Raw genomic sequence first — 17,811 nt, 5'->3', positions numbered from 1 at the left:
TTTGACTCATAATTCGTAACTTCATGATTTAGCGTGCATCATTGAGTTATGGTGCGCGCAGGAAATTTAGGAAGTTTGGAGTGGACGAAAGATGCGTAAGAGTTGAAAAAGGCGCAAACGAGTGTCCCGTCTCGCGATACGAGTTTCGTCTCTCGATTCGCGAGACGAGGTCCCACAGTAACTTACTTTTGAGCGGCATTTCATGCTATAATGGCGTTTATTTCGCAAGCATTTAAAGCAGAAAATCAAACAAAAAACATCCCTTTATTTCAAACTCTTTTTATTCTACAAGCATTTTAAAATGATAATAAAAACAATAACAGCTACAAACACTGTTTTTAACAGACTTTGATTAAAATGATCACTAGCGTTACTAAATTGATAGGGCAGTTTCCATTCCACCAAAAATTTCGGTTTGCATTTAGGGAAATTTGCAGTGGCGAATGGAACAGCATCGTCCGGAATTATTAGAAAAGAGGACAAACTCGAAAGGCGTACCTAAATTACCGAAAATTTCTGAAATGTCCGTTCTCTTTGATTTCCCTCCTAGGATTTCCCGAATTTCCGGTTGAATGTCTCGCATTTCGGAAATTTAAAAATTTTCTAATTTTCCGTAAACTCTTCCAAGAAATTTCCGTACCACTTGCACCCGTTTCGAAATTTCTGGAATTTTTGGTTGAATGGAAAGCGCCTTACATGAAGTGTCCAAAGCCCTGGACCAAGCGATTCATGCAATCTAACGTTACAACTATTTGCAAAACTATCTATAAAACTATATTACTTTCTATACATGCATCACCTACAACAGTAAGTTAAATATTTTAAGAACAAAAAAAAACCCAGTTTTTAAAAACACCAAATGGTTTCAGAGTCACACTCCAGCATCTAAAACTGTAACACATCGGGTTTTCCTTCTCCACACTGTTCTTTAATTGCAGATACAATCCTGTCAAAAGCAATTAAATTAACTCTGTTTAGTGAACATACTTAGTTTGTATAGCAAAATCTGTATACGGAGCTTATCCCGGTTTCTGCAACATGAAGCAACTAGGAGTATTTCTAGTCCTCCCTGGATGGGATGCTAGTCCATAGCAGGATTACCCCCAGCATTAAATTCGTCGGTGTACCCATTTACAAGTACACCTGGGTGGACAGAGATACTATGAAAGTAAAGTGTCTTGCCCAAGAACACAACACAATGTCTCCGGCCAGGGCTCAAACCTAGACCGCTCGGTCCGGATACGAGCGCATTAACCATGAGTCCACCGCGCCTCTCACATTTAGCTTGTATGCTTCAGCCAGCTTTGCCCGAATTCATCGCGAATGCTGTACTACTTCTATAAAAATGTACTAAACAAGAACGCCAGAGGGACAGAAAAAGACAGAGAGGTTCTTTGCGCTAAAAGTTAACGAGAGACAATTAAATACCATTGAAATTCGAAATACGAAGACGGACCGTACTCAAGTAAGTATAGCTTCAAGACACGTTCTAGTCGCTGATCAAAATTCTAAGTGCTAGATAAAATGTAACTTGATGTATAGAGAATTGTTTTGTTCATAGTGCTCATGAGGTCTTTGCAGATTAAGGAGCACGACTTACATTTAAACAAACATACAAAGGTTAACAAGTATCACACTTACACTTCGGCTTCGATGTTCTCCTCGCACAAGTTTGAAAGTGCATACACATGACGAAGAGCGTGTTCATTCTGTGGGATTAAAACAACAACAATTTTTTTGTGAGACTTCCCTGACTGAGCATGTATACGGTGAATGTTACTTAGGACTACTAGTATCTTTTTGCTACGCTTGGGTGACATATCAGGCAAGTCAAGGTCGAGCCACGTAACGGTCATAATGCAATACAAGATTCTTCCGACAGCTGTTAGCTAACCTACACGACTCTTTTTCTTACACTATTTCTCGCATCTGGAACCCGTTAACTTCAGCAGCTAAGTCTTCTACTTCGTTATCGTAAATTCGGAAATTAATTAATCAGTCTGACTAAGCAGGCTGCCAGTGAAACAGCTGCTCAATTAAGCACTGGTCAGCTACATACGTACAAAATTACTAGCATAGCATTTATTCTCACGTTTTTGGTATTTGGTGTTTTTGTAGTTTTTTCGTTATCTAGCACTTTTGTCATGAGCCCCTGGCTCGACTTTTAAATAAATTACTACTATTACTACTCATGTCAGACTAAATGGGCTAGAAAAACCTTAGTCATTTACGACTGACTACATTTGATTTGGGTAAAAACCTCACTCAGCGACTTGTTAATAGAGTCGTTCTAAGGTGGCATTCTGCAGAAAAAAATAATTATTTAGATCTTAACAATATCCAGCTGGACAAGTGCAAAGTAACTTGCAAACGCTGACCAGTAAACTCTTGAAATGCTTTGGTCTTGGGAAATCAGAAACCTGTAATTATCAGAATTATACGTTTTTCTGCATGTAGAGTGAGCTTACAGAAATACAAAACAGTTATCATTACCTTTCCCAGATTGTAGCAGTTCTTGGAGAACGTTTTTACAGCCTTCTTGTAACAGTCAAAGTCTTGAGGTTCAGCTTTGGTCTTGAGAACTCGCATCTTCTGGTCATCAGAGGACACACAGTGCTCCACAATCAATTCCATGGTTTTACGGATTTCTTCCTTCAGCTGTTTACATACAAACAGTGGAAAAGATATTTGATAAAAGGAACTGTTGCTGGTGTTTCATGACTTCTCGGGACAGAAAGATTCCAAGAAATTTGCCTTCAGAATGCTCGCATTTTAATCGGTAAACTGATGAACCACACTAAGAGGAGTTTTGAATCATGTTCTCCAGCAGCTTGTATTTTGTACCTCGACGAATTTCAGCATGAAAATTTTAGTGTGCCAACTGTATTTTTAATCAATTTATAGCTTGTAAGTCAACCCAATGAACAAGACTGGGTAGAAGACTGTATTTTGTACCTTAACGAATTTCAGCATGAAAATCTTAAGTGTGCCACATGTTTTTAATCAATCTATATCTTATAAGTCAACCCACAGAACAACACGGATCGTAGCAAGTGCTGTTGGCAAAAAATATAACAGGACTGCGATCCATGTGTGGTTTTAAAATCCAGTCAGTTCATTTTGATCGAGTTTTCTCTGTAATCTTCGATTAATTTGTGATTCCTTTACATTTCCAGTCTCAATTATATGTATCCCTGTTTCCTTGACTAAATGTGCACTCGCAATTTCTAACAATATTTGTCGCTATTTATAGTTGCATCATAACATCGTTCACACATTACCTCGTACAACTCCTCAATTTCATGAACGATTTTTTGCCTTTCCTGCCAGGATGCAGTATCCCTTAAGCGGTTCTGAAGGGTTTTAAGATGTACATCGGGTACTGGAACAGCATCGGTCTAAAATGGTGTGACAAGAAAAAATCCAGTTGATTACACACTTCATGTTAAAAAGAAAACAAGTGTGCAGTGCTAGCAGTCCACAATTTGTTTCACTGCCATGTATGTGTCGTGTGTGGACTGTTTTCAAGTTACATTGTAGATTTGGTATCTCCGTAAAGAAAAACAAAAGTGTTATCCATTCCGTTCTGTCGATGGTAGCTGCCATCCAAGAGGGAAATGTTACTACAACGCCTGATAGAAAATGAATTTATGGTTTACCTTCGAATTTTACAAATATCTAGATCTTTCTGTAGCGTCTGTTAGTCTCAGAACTTGCTAAAGCTAAATATGTGAACGCCAGCGTTCAATTCCAAATAAATTTACAAAAAATTAGCCGCCGTCATTCGCGTTCTTAAAAGTACGCAGAACTTGGTCATTTTACGTTGTTGTTTTGCAGAGGACGGCAGAGAAATGTACAAAGATTTATAACACACGTACACAGCCATTTTCCTGCTCCTTAAACCTTCTCTTTGGTGGCGTTCTAGTTGCCGTTGCCGTCGTGGCTTGCTTAAGTTTTCTTTGCAGCAACAAGTGAGCAATATTTAGCCTACAAGTTCCAGGTTTTCTGCCATGATAGGGGACCGTTGAAAAGGCCGGAAAGGTGAGCGGGCGAAAGAAAGACAAGTCGGGCAAGGGAGAAAAAAAAAAAAGACTGACTTGTTCTTATTTTGCTTGCCCTGTAGTTAGATTGTCCCCCACTGACTGAGAACCTCAAATTGAGGAAAAGGTGGGCGATTATTTACAAAAGGGCATGGGGAACTCAATAATACTCAATAATGGCCAGGTGGTGATTTCGTTTTACTTCAGAACATACTTTGTCAACATTTAGCATCGTCACACAATCTTCTTCCCGCACGAAGGAAGACTGCGTGACGAACCCAAAGAGCATCTGCCTAGGAGGCTAATTTTGGCTTAGAGAAAGAAAATTTATCTGAGACGAAGGGCAATTTTTTTAATGGGGGAGGGTTGCTTATCTGAAAAGTTAATAATAGCATTTTATATTTCAGGCTTGTAATGCTAACTATTTGGCCGGCTTTGTTAAGAAATACTGTATCTACAATACTGATTCTTACAATTGGTTCCCCTTTGTACTCTTCTGGGGAAATTCCAGATCCTTTTCCACTCCCTTCACCTTGGTAGTCTTCCAATACTTCGCTATCCCAATCCTGAAAGTTATAGTCACAAGTTAAAATATACAAAAGTCTTGGGACAAATTTGCACTTTTGATGCTTTCGCGCACACGCCAGACGCGAATACAACTTCAGCTGCCTAACCTCGGCCCCCAAAACTACCTGCAATTTCTTCTGATTTTCAACATTGTATTGGGTGGAGAGGGGGAACAGTAACGCGTTTTTAAAAAGGAAGGCAGCGCTTTTTTCAAACTTCAGTAGTAAAACACAGATAATTCGTTAAATTACATAAGTGTGCCAAGGACTTTTGTCCACGATTGTAGGTTAGTAAGAGGTATAAATATATAATCAGAAAAGCAATAATATCAAAGCAACGAACCACTTCTCCATACTGCATAACATGGCTCGTGTTTGTCTCTTGTTTGACGATTTGGAATTGCTTTAAGAGCGACTCTTTATTCAGATCCACCTGCAAGTCAACGTCATTTAAAAAAAATTAAGACACGACTAATAATGCCACAACAATCAGAATCATTGACACTGTACATGCATGTACATTGTACATCAGGAAATTTAAGCATGGTTGCCACAGGCATCACTTTTCAAAATTCCCTGACTTTTCCCTAATAAAAATCGAATTCCCTGAACAAATAAATACAAAATGTCAGATCTAATGGTTGCCTCAACTTACAGCCGTCTTGTTCATTAAGACTGATAAGTTTTCAACAAATTTTCCTTGGTCATTAAGGAAAAAAATCGTTGAGATCAAGGTGACCCCAAATGTTTCCTCTAGTCTTCAACGGTATTAAAACAGCCGTGTTAAATTATTTCGATTTTCCCCGCCTTTTCTTCAAATTGTCAATTTTTTCTTGACTCAAAATCAAATTCCCTAACTTTTCCCTGACCTTGAAGAATGTTTTTTCCCTGACCATTTCCTGACCTGTGGCAACCCTATTAAGGACTGTATTATTATTGCCCTAAGGCCAGGTTAGACGAACTTAGTGTGCCAGGTGATGGATTAAAACCTGCAAGACACACGGACACGTAGTACACCTAGAATTACGTGGTGCAGAAGCATCCAACAAGACCTGATGGAGCTCAACAGGAGTAAGTGTGAGGCCAAAAGAGCAGCTCAAGACCGACAGAAATGGAAGCAATAGTGGATTCCCTATGCCTCCCATGGGACAAAGAGGATTAGATGATGTTGAAACATTTTATGACAATTGCAGAGGTAATGACTGTTCAAGAAAAAGCTATTTTCATTGGACAACTCAAAAGAGTGTGACTCAACCCTTGTCCAATAAGGTTTAAGCCCCTGGGGGATGGGGGTGGCCATCAGAAATTTTGAAGGTACCAAGATCCTGTTTTGTGGGTGTGGCTTAATTTTTTTTTTTTTCACCTCTTAGAGGTACCTATTCTGAGACAAAACTAAAACTCAGTTGATTATCAAATATCTCCTGTAATTTTTGCTCAATACCCTAAAAGGTACTGCAAAAGCTCCTTGCTGGGCTGAACACCCTATGAGGTACATGTACCAAAACCACATTTTTAACCCCTAAAAGGTATGACAAGCAACCCTGTCCTTTTTATATCGAAGTCCCCCCGGGGGTTTAAGCGGGACCAGCCATTTAGGTATTAAGTGCAGGTCACTGAACTTTTTGGACCTGGGTGCTGTGATACGTACCGCGTCAGAATTTTCCATCCACTTGACAGAGTACACATCGCCAAGGTATACTCCACGCTTTTTGTCATAGTAGCAAGCATAGGAAGACTCATAGGGATCGGCAGCTGTAGTTGCATACACTGAAACAAAACACAACAGCAAAACACACTGATGATTGCTTATTTCTGACTTATTTCTGCATGTACATGTATCTTAAATGTCAGTTCCAAAGGCCCACTGCGAAGGGGGGGGGGGGGGGAGGGGGAGGGGTAGTGTTTCAGTCTTGACTGAGGTCTGTGTAAGGCCAAGTATGTATTAACTTTTCTGCCCTGAGAAGCCAATGCATCTTTCTGGTAACAAATTTGTTAAACCTTATAATGCAAAGAATTTTCTAGAGTTTTACACCATATTACTTGTTTAAGGGCCCATTAACTGATCCCTTCGCGCCGTCGCTAAGGAAAATTTATTCTCATATAACCTCATCATTTTTAGTTAGTTCAGAGTTATTTACTGTGTTTTAGCTTTTTCATGATCAGTAACACTAGTGATGACATCATCAGGCCACGCCTATGGTCATGTGACTAATACAGAAAAAATGCAAAGGGTCCCAGGCAAATTACTTTATTGGGATTTTTTTCATTGATTTAATATTTAAATTTAAATCCTCATTACACTATGCATCGATTTTGTTTCATTTCTACAAGGTCAGATTTTGAGAGAATTTCAAAATATTGAAAAATTCGTAATTTTCTGAAAAAAGCATGATTTTGAAAAAGGAATGGATAGCTATGTTTCCAAAGTTGGCTTTAATCGAAATTTGTCAAGAAAGGCTTGATCTAACGAAAAACTGTGTTTCCTTTAGCATTTAAAGAAACCCGAAGTGCGCCCGATATCTATTGGAAGTTACCCTATCAACGCGTGCGCAATTTACACTACCAGCACACTTCGGTAGATCAAACAAAGCCACACAGAGTTACTTTTTCTATTTCTATTGCTCTTGTTTTTCTGTCTTTCTCTTATTTTGTCTTTGCTTGTACTTTTTTTACTTTGCATTTTGTGAAACACAAAGAAAAACATCCAAAATGTAAGCGAATTTGCAAGCTTTTGAGTAGTTATTATTTTCTGCACTCAGGCTGACGTAAGTAAGCGGAAGTGAAATTTCACCTCCTTAGCAATGCGCACACTTTACAAGGACGTTAATACACATATTGGGGATCGAGAAAAAGTAGGGAGGGGCTTTACAGACAGACACCCAGGCTGACATACCATTAATATTGTCCTTCAATTTCTTGTCGAACATGGATCCTGACTCACAAGCTTCAAGGTAGAACACCATCTAGTAATAGACGAATTACATGTGGACTGATGTGAGTCAGATAAATATATGATATATGATGATGTATGATATATGATATATGATAGATAAATATACTCAAAAGGTAATGTAACTGAAGGTAAAGTCTGCATATGAGCCCAGTGGTCCATCAGGCCAGGGTTTATCCTGGTTTCTGTAGCATGAAGTGACTAAGAATATTTCTACTCCCCCTTAGATGGGATGCTAGTCCATAGCAGGGTTACACCCGGAATTAAATTCGCCAGTGTACCCATTTACAAGTGCACCTGGGTGGACAGAGGCACTGTGAGAGTAAAGTGTCTTGCCCAAGAAGAGAACACAATATCCCTCGCCAGGGCTCAAAACCAAACCATTTGATCCACAGTCAAGTGTACTAACCACGAGGGCACCACACCTCCCAAGGGATAGACCATAATGTGAACTCTTAATCTTATAAAGGTTGGTGGTACATGTAGCTTACATAGTGATAGCAAAGATGTCTTGATGCACATGCAAATTTTTATATCTCGGCATGAATCTACATCCACATGTGGTGACAAGCTGAGTGTATGTCAATCTCAAAAGAGCAGCAAAATTGTGATAAGGGCACAGTGGCTTTTACTGTAGATAGAAGGTTTGTGCCTACAGGGGCTGTAGTTAGCCATGTTAGGGTTACTGTGTTGTGTAATCAGCTTGTCTGAGCATAATTATTTTGACGGGGTAGATAAACAAGTGCCAGCGACTGTTTGAGTAACTGCATGTTAGGCAGTGCATGCTGGAGGTGTAATTTGAATGTGTTGAGTGTGATTAAGAAAATTATACACTGAGATTCCAGCTCCTCTTGAAAAACAAATATCAAAATGAAAACATTATTAATAATAAATCATGGTGAATTGCATGATCAATATTAAGTGTGATTTAATCCTTGGCTTCTTTCACTGCTAGTCAAGAACAACAACAACACCACCAACAACACCAACAACACCAACAAAAAGCTTTGTCATACCCTACTGAACTTCTTTTTTTCAGACATCTCATTAAGGGCATCTATCAAGTCATTTGCCATTAGCTGAAAAAAATGGTTAGAAGTTAGATGGTACCATCTTTCATTATTTTTCTCCATACATGTTAATTTGCATGTCTAGAGGATGATCTTGCTGATTCTAACAGTATGTAGGATGTCACATGTACGAACCCAGTAAAGACTTAGTAAGCTCACCACAAGTCTCTCCAAATAGTACACTGTACTTGGGTTCCTGACGGGTATCTGAGAGGTGATGGGTTTGAAATTCCATCAGGGACTCGGATTTTTTCTTTTCCCTATACTCAAGACATGCTGAACATTCCATCTTTTACAATTATTATTATGGAAGATGATCTGTGTGACACCAGCGACATTTGCACATGCTTCAGTACATATGGTACACGAATTGTATTCCTGTTTATGTGTTTGCTCACAGAAGAGCAGTAGCACAAGAAAACCAGCAGAGGCTTGGCTTTTAATCAAACTCACCTCACTCTCTGGAAAAGCAATAAGTCCGGGTGCACCATGATCAGTAAAGTAAACAAAAACATGATCATTTGGTCCACTGCAAGCAAAAAAAAAATCCCAATAAATTATTATATGGCTAGTTTAGCAAGCAATCTGGATGAACCAAATTGTGAATTGTTATTTATTGGCTACCCAAGAGGGCAAGATGGAGCTCTCTTGATCCCTTGGAATTACCTACTATTTCCAACAAGAAATGATGTCCTGTATGCCATAAAATTAATATAATCCTTCATTGACTAAGCCTGTTTGTACAAGATGGCTTAAGATAATGCCTGTGTTTTTTATACATGTACATGTGCATAGACCTTAACCTCGTCGCGGTCCATAATGACACAAAAAAGAGCTGGTCAATAATCTAAAATATATATATCACAAAAATACAGAAAAATATGAAGACGGAAGAGGCAACATTTGCCTTGTTTTTCAAATGATCCAATACACTGTTAGTAGTTTATGTACCTGTCAATCACTTTTCCGCTGCCAATTCCACTCATGGCTTGTTTGTCTCCTTTCAGAATATTTAAGAAGTTCTTAGGAGTGACGTCCTAAACATTGGGATTAAAACATCACTCAGAACAGTATACCTTTGTTTACCCAACTGAATGTACATCAAGCTGTAGTACAGTGCAGGAGAAATACTTTTTTTGTGGTGAAATGTTGGCCCTGAATATGTTTAGTACAGTTAAGCCTAAGCTTTGTTCAGCTTTTAGCAATGGCTGAGTGCATTGTGCTGTTTTCTGAGTGCTGTGCGAGAGTACAGGTGGTATTGGCCAGCTGCCAGTGCATAAACAAAAATACTGGGAGGGGGTAGTGTGTAATGGACAAACATCCTCTACTCGTAATCATCGTATGGAAAACAATTACAAGCTCCGGCAATGTTGATCATTATTGCATACATACTGTCAGAGGGAGTAAATGCTGTTGGCTTAATTACCTAACTTTACTATTAATATTTTCTATAATCAACAATAGATTGCTAATTACACAAATCACAGTGTGTCAAAAAGTGTATAATTATCAGAATGATCAATCAACACTTACCTAAAAGTTAAACTACTGATATTTAACACTAACTCACTCATTGAATCCTCTTTGCACCCCTCAGAGAGTACCCCATATGTAATTATAATTATAATTTTAGTTTACTACTACTAACAGTTTACATGTAAATATCATTTAATTTAGTATTTTTTTAATTTTTACCTCTTTAGTGTAGTCCTTTAAAACCCCATGGTACACATCACCTCCCCCAGGCTAAAGAAAAACAAAAATATGTATGTTACCTCAAACCACCAGGTGTCATTCAACAACGAAACACGCAAGAATGACACAGAACTTGGCAAACACATCTGGCATTTTAAAAGCAAACAGCAACACTACACCATCACATGGAAGATCCTTGCCAAGTCGAAACCCTACTCAAACCTAACTAAGTGATGCAACCTATGCATGATTGAGAACCATTTCATCATCACCAAACCAGAACTGGCAACACTAAATAAACGAAACAAACTAATTTCTACATGCAGGCACCGACAAAAGTTCAGTCTTAGATATAATTAATTAACTGCATTTCATTTTCTCAGCGTGTGCATACTCGCACTTAAAATATTAACATGTTCAGGGCAGCATGAATTAGAGAAGTTCATTCGAACATGCAACAATTAATTACAAGTAACAGTTTTTAGATGTTTTGTAACGGTCTGTTGTAATGGTTTATTGCATCTTGTGCAACCAAATCATTGATGTGCATTTTAGTATGCTTCACTGTGTATATGGCAACTAGCTGATGAGTGGCCTTACTTTATGTCAGCCTACAAAACAGGGCTGTATTAAGCTCCAAATGTACTCAAGATCTGAGTAGTCTCCCAACATATGTCATCACATGTTACCTTATGTTTTTGTTAATAATATACTAATTCTCAATTGCAATCACTGTCAATCAATTAACTTTTTAATTAAATGTCAGACAATCTTTATGCATGTATTTATACGAAAATCATTTTAATTAACATAACTTAGTACATGTACCTTGTTGATAATTATGCCTGGTGTTGGATTCCTGATTGAAAAAAAGTATAAGAATTATTTTTGATAATGTACAATGTAAGGCTAATTTAGTATGCAAGTCAACAACAAAATTTGGATGGCTTGAATTAAAATGGTAGGCACACCAAAGAAAGGCAGACAGTATGGATAAATTTTGTCATGTAAATGACTTTTCTTTATCCATGCTGAACCAAAATTTCATCGGAACCATAAGAGCGATAAGCTTTTCAACCCTTCATCCTTCCCTGCATGGTCTTTATTAATACTTACAAGTAACTGATTGACTGTAGAGCTAAAGAGCAATGCATGATCTACACTTCACCAATTCTCCATTTGTTACTAAATAATACTCACTGGAAGATATTATGGAAATGTATCTTATTGAGTGCTTAAAACTCACTGTTTATTGTTAGCAATGTCATCATACATCATAACCACAATGTTCTCATCAGGAATGCCATTCTTATGAAGAATCTGATATGCATGGCATGTATCCGCCTAAAAAGAGAAATGTTTAAAAAATGTTTGTCTTATATGTTTGATGTACATGGATTCTGCCCATTATTATAAACATTAATCGATATCTTCCTGAATTGAGCCCCCGGTTGAACATGAATCCACTCAAATAAGAAAGAATAAAATACAGTAAGAAAAATTTTAATCTTGCAAGGACATGTTGGACTGTACAGTGGCAGTATCAAAAGTCTACATCGTACATAAGGATATCTAATCACATTCCCAATGCATGCTATTCTTTATGTAATATATCAAAAACAAAAGACTGTGTTTGACCTCATTTCAAACACCAAAAACAGAGTTGAAAATATTACACATGCGGAGTAATCGTTACAGACTTTCAGGTGTTTTGAAATGTGGTCAAACACTGTCTTCAGTGTTTGAGATATCATTTCTCAGGCGAAACTAATTAAGGAGAAAATGAAGAAATAAAATTGTTAAAAGTTATGCTAATTTAGATCAGTATCCAAACACTGTCATCATAATGATTTCCTTTGTTTACACTTGATGAATAACTTAACGAGTTTGAGAAGTTATAATTTCTGTAATGAACAAACATAAAGCATTCTCTGGGACAAGACTGTTTCATCTTGTGAGATCTTTCCTTTAACGCAACAGAAGGCGTTCCAAAAGTACATTTATGACAATGCTTTCAAATCCCTGAAATGTAATATTCTTTAATAATTAACAAATTATATTGCACCTTTTAACATGCAATGATCAAAGGCACATTACATCACAAATTTTCAAAATTATATCCAATTTTTGAAAGCTAGTTTTAAAAGGCATGTTTTGAGTGAGGATTTAAACTGTTGAACTGTGTCTGATTTCCTTAACGAGATGGGTAAGGCATTGAACTATGCGGAGCAGCAACAGTAAAAGACCTGTCTCCAAGAGATTTCAACATCTTCCCACAAGGGAAATCAAGTAGTGATCCACCATTTGATCGCAGCTGATAGATGGATTGTTTCCTAACTGAAACAATATCCTATTCTTCCTATTCTTTCTCAGAAAGTGAAATACATGTACAGAGTTTAGGCTTTTGTTTCCTAAGCTACCAAATAAGGGTATTCAAATGTGTGAGTGAAACAGATGTTCACATCATATGACCTTGTGCATAAAATTTATAATGGGTCAGGTCTGACTGCTTAACATAACAACCAGGGTCCGCTTAATGCCTTCCCATATTACTTATCATACAAGTATTACCCTTGACCTGATTACAAATGGAAAACACATAACCTTAGCAAATATATACGCTCCAAACGAAGATGATCCGAATTTCTTCACCTCTGTTTTTAATCAGCTACTTGACTTTAAATGCGAGGAGATAATTGTTGGTGGAGACTTTAACCTAGTACTGAATGTTGACAAGGACAAAAAAGGTGGTCTTGCCAGATCCCACAAAAAATCGCTGGAAGTGATAAACGATTTCTCTGTAAACCTGGATTTAATAGATGCATGGAGAGTTTTAAACCCTGAGAGTTCCAGATTCACGTGGCGACAAAAGAAACCTGAAGTTCACTGTAGGCTCGACTTTTTCCTAGTAAATCAGACTACATTTTGTAACACCGTCAGTGCGGACATATTACCAGGATACAAAACGGATCATTCCATGATTACATTACAAATCTCACTACATTCTAACAATAGAGGACGAGGCTTTTGGAAACTTAACACCTCTTTTTTAAATGACATTGAGCATGTTAATCGGATAAAGTCAATCATAAAACAAACCAAGGTTGAATACGCGCAAGATGATACTGTTAACCCTAATTTACTATGGGAAATGGTTAAATTGAAAGTGAGAGAGGAGTCCTTGAAATATGGAACTTCTAAGAAAAAGAAACTCGCTAGAAAAGAGGAGGAAATAGAACAAGCAATCGCAACTCTTGAAAAACGTCTTCCTGAATTTAGTGGCGACGAAACTCGACGAGAACAAGTGTGGTCGGACCTTGAAACAAAGAAACGCGAACTGGCGGCAATAATAGAATACAGGACAAAAGGAGCAATTTTAAGATCTAAATCTCAATGGTACAATGAAGGTGAGAAAAATACCAAATACTTTCTCAATCTGGAAAAGAGACATTGTAAACAAGGAACAATAACCCAGCTCAAAGTCAATGACAACGACCTCATTTGTACAGACAAAGAGATCTTAAAAGAATGTGAATCGTTTTACCAAAATCTTTACAGTTCTAATGTAGCTATTGACAACCAAGAAGGGGCTTTCTTCTTTCCACAGCAAGAAAACAAAAAGGTTTTAAATAACGATGAACAATCTCTCTGTGAGGGCAAATTAAGGAAGAATGAATGTTTAGAAGCGCTGAAAAGTATGGTGACAGATAAATCCCCAGGAACCGATGGTCTCCCCTGCGAATTCTACAAAGTGTTTTGGAATGACGTGGCGGAAATTTTGATACACTCTTTTAATTATTCCTACGAAATTGGAAAGCTCTCAATATCACAAAGGAGGGGCATTATTAAGCTCATACCAAAAAAGGATGCTAACCTTAATTCAATAAAGAACTGGCGACCTTTAACGCTTTTGAATTGCGATTACAAAATTGCAACAAAAGCTATTGCAAGCCGCATCAAAACTTTCCTGCCAAAACTTGTTTCTGACGATCAAACCGGCTTCATTAGAGACAGATTCATCGGAGAAAATATTCGTTTAATAGACAGCGTCATCAAATTTTCAAAAGCAAACAATATGCCGGGACTGCTCCTTTTTCTTGATTTTGAAAAAGCCTTTGATACCCTAGAGTGGCCCTTTATTCGTAAAACCTTCCAATACTTTGGTTTCGGCCCATCACTGCTGAACTGGTTAAAAGTATTTTACTGCAATAGCGAAAGCTGTATTTTAAACAATGGATGGGCAAGTAATTTCTTTGAGCTCAACCGGGGAGTCAGGCAAGGCTGCCCTCTGTCACCGTATCTATTCATTCTCTCTGTGGAAGTACTCGCCAATGCAATTCGCCAAAAAAAAGAAATCCGTGGCATAATTGTAAAGGACAAAGAAATTAAACTTAGCCAATATGCAGATGACACGACCCTTATTTTAGACGGCTCCGAAGAATCCTTTCTAGAATCTTTGAAGATAATAGACTATTTCGGTGATATATCCGGCCTCAGACTTAACAGCAAAAAGACAGAAGCTTTGTGGATCGGTGCAAGTGCGGATTGGGATTTTAAACTTTGCCCTGAAAAAGACTTCAAATGGCCAAAAAAAAAAGTCAGAGCGTTAGGGGTATGGTTGTCAACAGACCCTGATGTAACTATATCTTTGAATTACAAAGATAAAATAGAAAAAATTAAATCGATTTTGGGATGCTGGAAACTTCGCAGACTTGGCCTTTTAGGTAAAATTACTGTTTTAAAAAGTCTCATAGCTTCACAACTGGTATATATTTTCTCTCCTCTGCAAACAAATCATACAGCAATAAAGGAGATAAATGTAATGTTTTACAACTTCTTATGGAATGACAAAGGCGACAAAATAAAAAGAAAGGTAATGATTAATGATTACTCAGAAGGGGGACTTAAAATGATTGATATAACCTCCTTTAATAGATCTCTCAAAGCCACATGGATAAAGAAATATCTAGATAAGGAAAACAATGGAAGCTGGAAAAGATTTTTTGACTCAGAACTTGAAAAATATGGAGGTGAAGTAACACTAACTGGAAATCTAAACATAAAAGACAGTCGTAACATTATTAAAGTATCAGATCCTTTTTTCAAAGAAATTCTTGAAATCTGGTCAGAAGCCAATTATGAAGAAAAGATTGTATCAGACTATCACTTTCGGTCATCGCCCTTATGGTATAATTCACTAATAAGAGTTGGGAATAGACCAGTGTTTTTTAAAGAATGGTTCCTCAAAGGAATAACAAAAGTAGAACATTTAATGGATGACTCCGGAAAGTTTCTCTCGCTCACTGCTTTCCCGACTATACATGACCTGACAGCCCGACCTTTAACCTTTCTTGGAATCATTTCTTCAATAAAACTTCTTCAAAGATATATACCCCATAACATCAGAACCTCCATTAAACATGAAAGTTTCTTGTCAAAATTTTTAAAAAGCAGAAAACCTAGTAGACTAGTATATAAGAAACTTGTATCAGGAAAAAGTGAACCACCCAATCAAAGTCAACAAAAGTGGGAGGAAGACGTCACTCTCGCAACAAAACAAGAGCTCAACTGGAAAAAGGTTTACCAAATGGCTTTTCAATGTACAAAGAGCACAAAACTTATAACTTTCAATTTTAAATTTCTTCATAGAAGAATATCAACAAACAACTTCTTGAAAAAAATTGGTCTCGTCGATAGCGAGAAATGCACTTTCTGCGAAAGAGAAACAGAGAAACTTGTACATTTATTTTGGGCTTGCCCAAAAACTCAATATTTTTGGAACAATTTTGAAGTATGGCTAGTCTTGCCAAGTTATTGCCAAGGAGACACCCTTAGAGCCTGATACAGCACTGGGCCTAAGGCCGGATAGCTCTAAACATAAACTCCAAATTAATTTCTGCTGCTTAAATGCTAAATATTACATTTGGCTATGTAGACAGAAAAAATGTTCTCCAAAACTAAATGATTTCTTACTGTATTTAAAACATATCTATGAAATGGAAAAAAATACAACTACAATCATTTTAAAAAAGTGGGAGCCTCTGTTGCCTCTTTTGTAATCTCTTGACAACTCGACCCTAGTCCCCTGAAAACGAAAATAAAAATGAAAGGAAAAGAAACAAGGCGCATATATATATACCATGCATATTTTCTGTAATTTGCAACTCGGAATGTACATTAGTGACAGGAGTAAACTGGTATGATCTTACCGTGCTAGAATTGTAAGAAGGGCAAGTAATCTAATTATGTTGTATTGTAAGCAGTGTAAGTATTAGTATTGTTAGTAGCGTGAGTATGCGTATTATATAGAGTAAGTGTTAGTATCGTAAGTGGTGTAAGTAATAAGTTTTTTGTAAGTAGTGTAAGTAACTACATTAATATTGTATTGTAAGTAGTGTAAGTAGCATTTAAAAAGAATAAAGAAAGAAAGAAAAAAAAAAAAAAAAAAGTATTACCCTTGATGCTTTCAGTTTTGTCTCTAATTTCAATTTTCAGTAAACCCAACAAAAATTTATTAAATAAACTGTTCTCCCAAAAGATGATGATGATTACATGCAAATCAATGTACACCTGAAGAAAAAAGCAATTGTTTGAGAAAGTGGTATTTAGCTTATTGACAAAAAATGACTGTTCCTGAAGTACATAGAATAGACTATCTTTCGTTATTATTTCAACGATTGCTAAAATTCTAGTTATCTGCATCAGTTCTTGGAATATTTTGCAAAACCTTCCATAGGCTTAAACGTTTCCATCTTCATTTTCAAAACGATCGCACACCCCATGTGACTGGAGTCTTTATGACACCTACTGACGTTGAAGTGCCAAAAATAAAAGTCACGAGATTTAAGCTTACCTGTATCTCGAGTACAATTTGGATCTCGTGATCGTGTACAATGTAATCGTGTTGCAGACGCCGGCAACTTCACTGCAATGACTAAGTTTAACATAGTAGGAGGTGACGAAGCGGAATTCTAGCTTTGTATGATTTCTTCCGATTTAAGCAGGGCCGGCAAGTAGAATAAATGCAGCCTTACTACGATCGATACCTGAGATACTTAAACAATCAATTTCGTACAAAGAAAATTGAGAAACATTCAAGATATGACAATTGCGAACTGTTTGGGCGATGGTAGTAAGTTAAACGAAGTTAAACGAATTCTAAAAAGTTTAAGTTGTGCATTGCAAAGGGGATGTGATTGTCTCCTTGCTACCAGCAACTAGGATTAGAAAGCGCAGCGGAACAGGGTACCTGATGCCTGTAATTGTACCAGCCACTGGATCCAGCTACAACAAGCGCCCAATGTTTTCCTTCGGAGGCCGCCACAAGCGAAATGCCAAGGAAAAGCAGTTCTGCCAACATCTTGTTATTTGAAAGTAAAGCACAGTGCAGATCTGTAGAACTACTCGACCGGCGACCCAACCCAAAAGAGAATGAGAGTTACACTCCAATCGTTATTATTTTATTTTCCTCGTGATCAGATCCCGTGATT

The 17,811-nt window shown here is 37.3% G+C and overlaps 1 protein-coding gene across 1 annotated transcript; it reads right to left on the bottom strand.

The window, feature by feature from the left end:
- Positions 1-245: 245 nt before the first annotated feature.
- On the bottom strand, positions 246-17,777 carry LOC145484159 (legumain-like). Its single transcript, XM_081462787.1, has 15 exons — positions 17,571-17,777; positions 11,568-11,665; positions 11,150-11,180; positions 10,322-10,372; positions 9,578-9,663; positions 9,080-9,155; positions 8,573-8,635; positions 7,500-7,569; positions 6,255-6,373; positions 4,950-5,039; positions 4,514-4,606; positions 3,282-3,398; positions 2,494-2,658; positions 1,642-1,709; positions 246-946 (listed from the first exon to the last, which is right to left on the bottom strand). Exons 1-15 carry the CDS (start codon positions 17,679-17,681, stop codon positions 886-888), a joined length of 1,299 nt encoding a protein of 432 aa, XP_081318913.1. The 5' UTR covers positions 17,682-17,777; the 3' UTR covers positions 246-885.
- Between the last annotated feature and the right edge of the window lie 34 nt (positions 17,778-17,811).

The sequence above is a fragment of the Orbicella franksi genome, chromosome 4 (assembly GCF_964199315.1).
Source record: "Orbicella franksi chromosome 4, jaOrbFran1.1, whole genome shotgun sequence".
Taxonomy (NCBI): domain Eukaryota; kingdom Metazoa; phylum Cnidaria; class Anthozoa; order Scleractinia; family Merulinidae; genus Orbicella; species Orbicella franksi.
The sequence above is the reverse complement of the archived record's forward strand: the minus strand, read 5'-3'. Positions and strand labels throughout refer to the sequence as shown.

Bases quoted from the DNA above. Each gene is read 5' to 3' on its own strand.
- LOC145484159 (XM_081462787.1), bottom strand. From the start codon at position 17,681: ATGTTGGCAGAACTGCTTTTCCTTGGCATTTCGCTTGTGGCGGCCTCC. The intron at 8,636-9,079 runs GTGAGTTTGATT...CATTTTTTTCAG, and splicing joins TTGCTTTTCCAGAGAGTGAG to CTAATGGCAAATGACTTGAT. The intron at 1,710-2,493 runs GTAATGATAACT...TTAATCCCACAG, and splicing joins ACTGCTACAATCTGGGAAAG to AATGAACACGCTCTTCGTCA.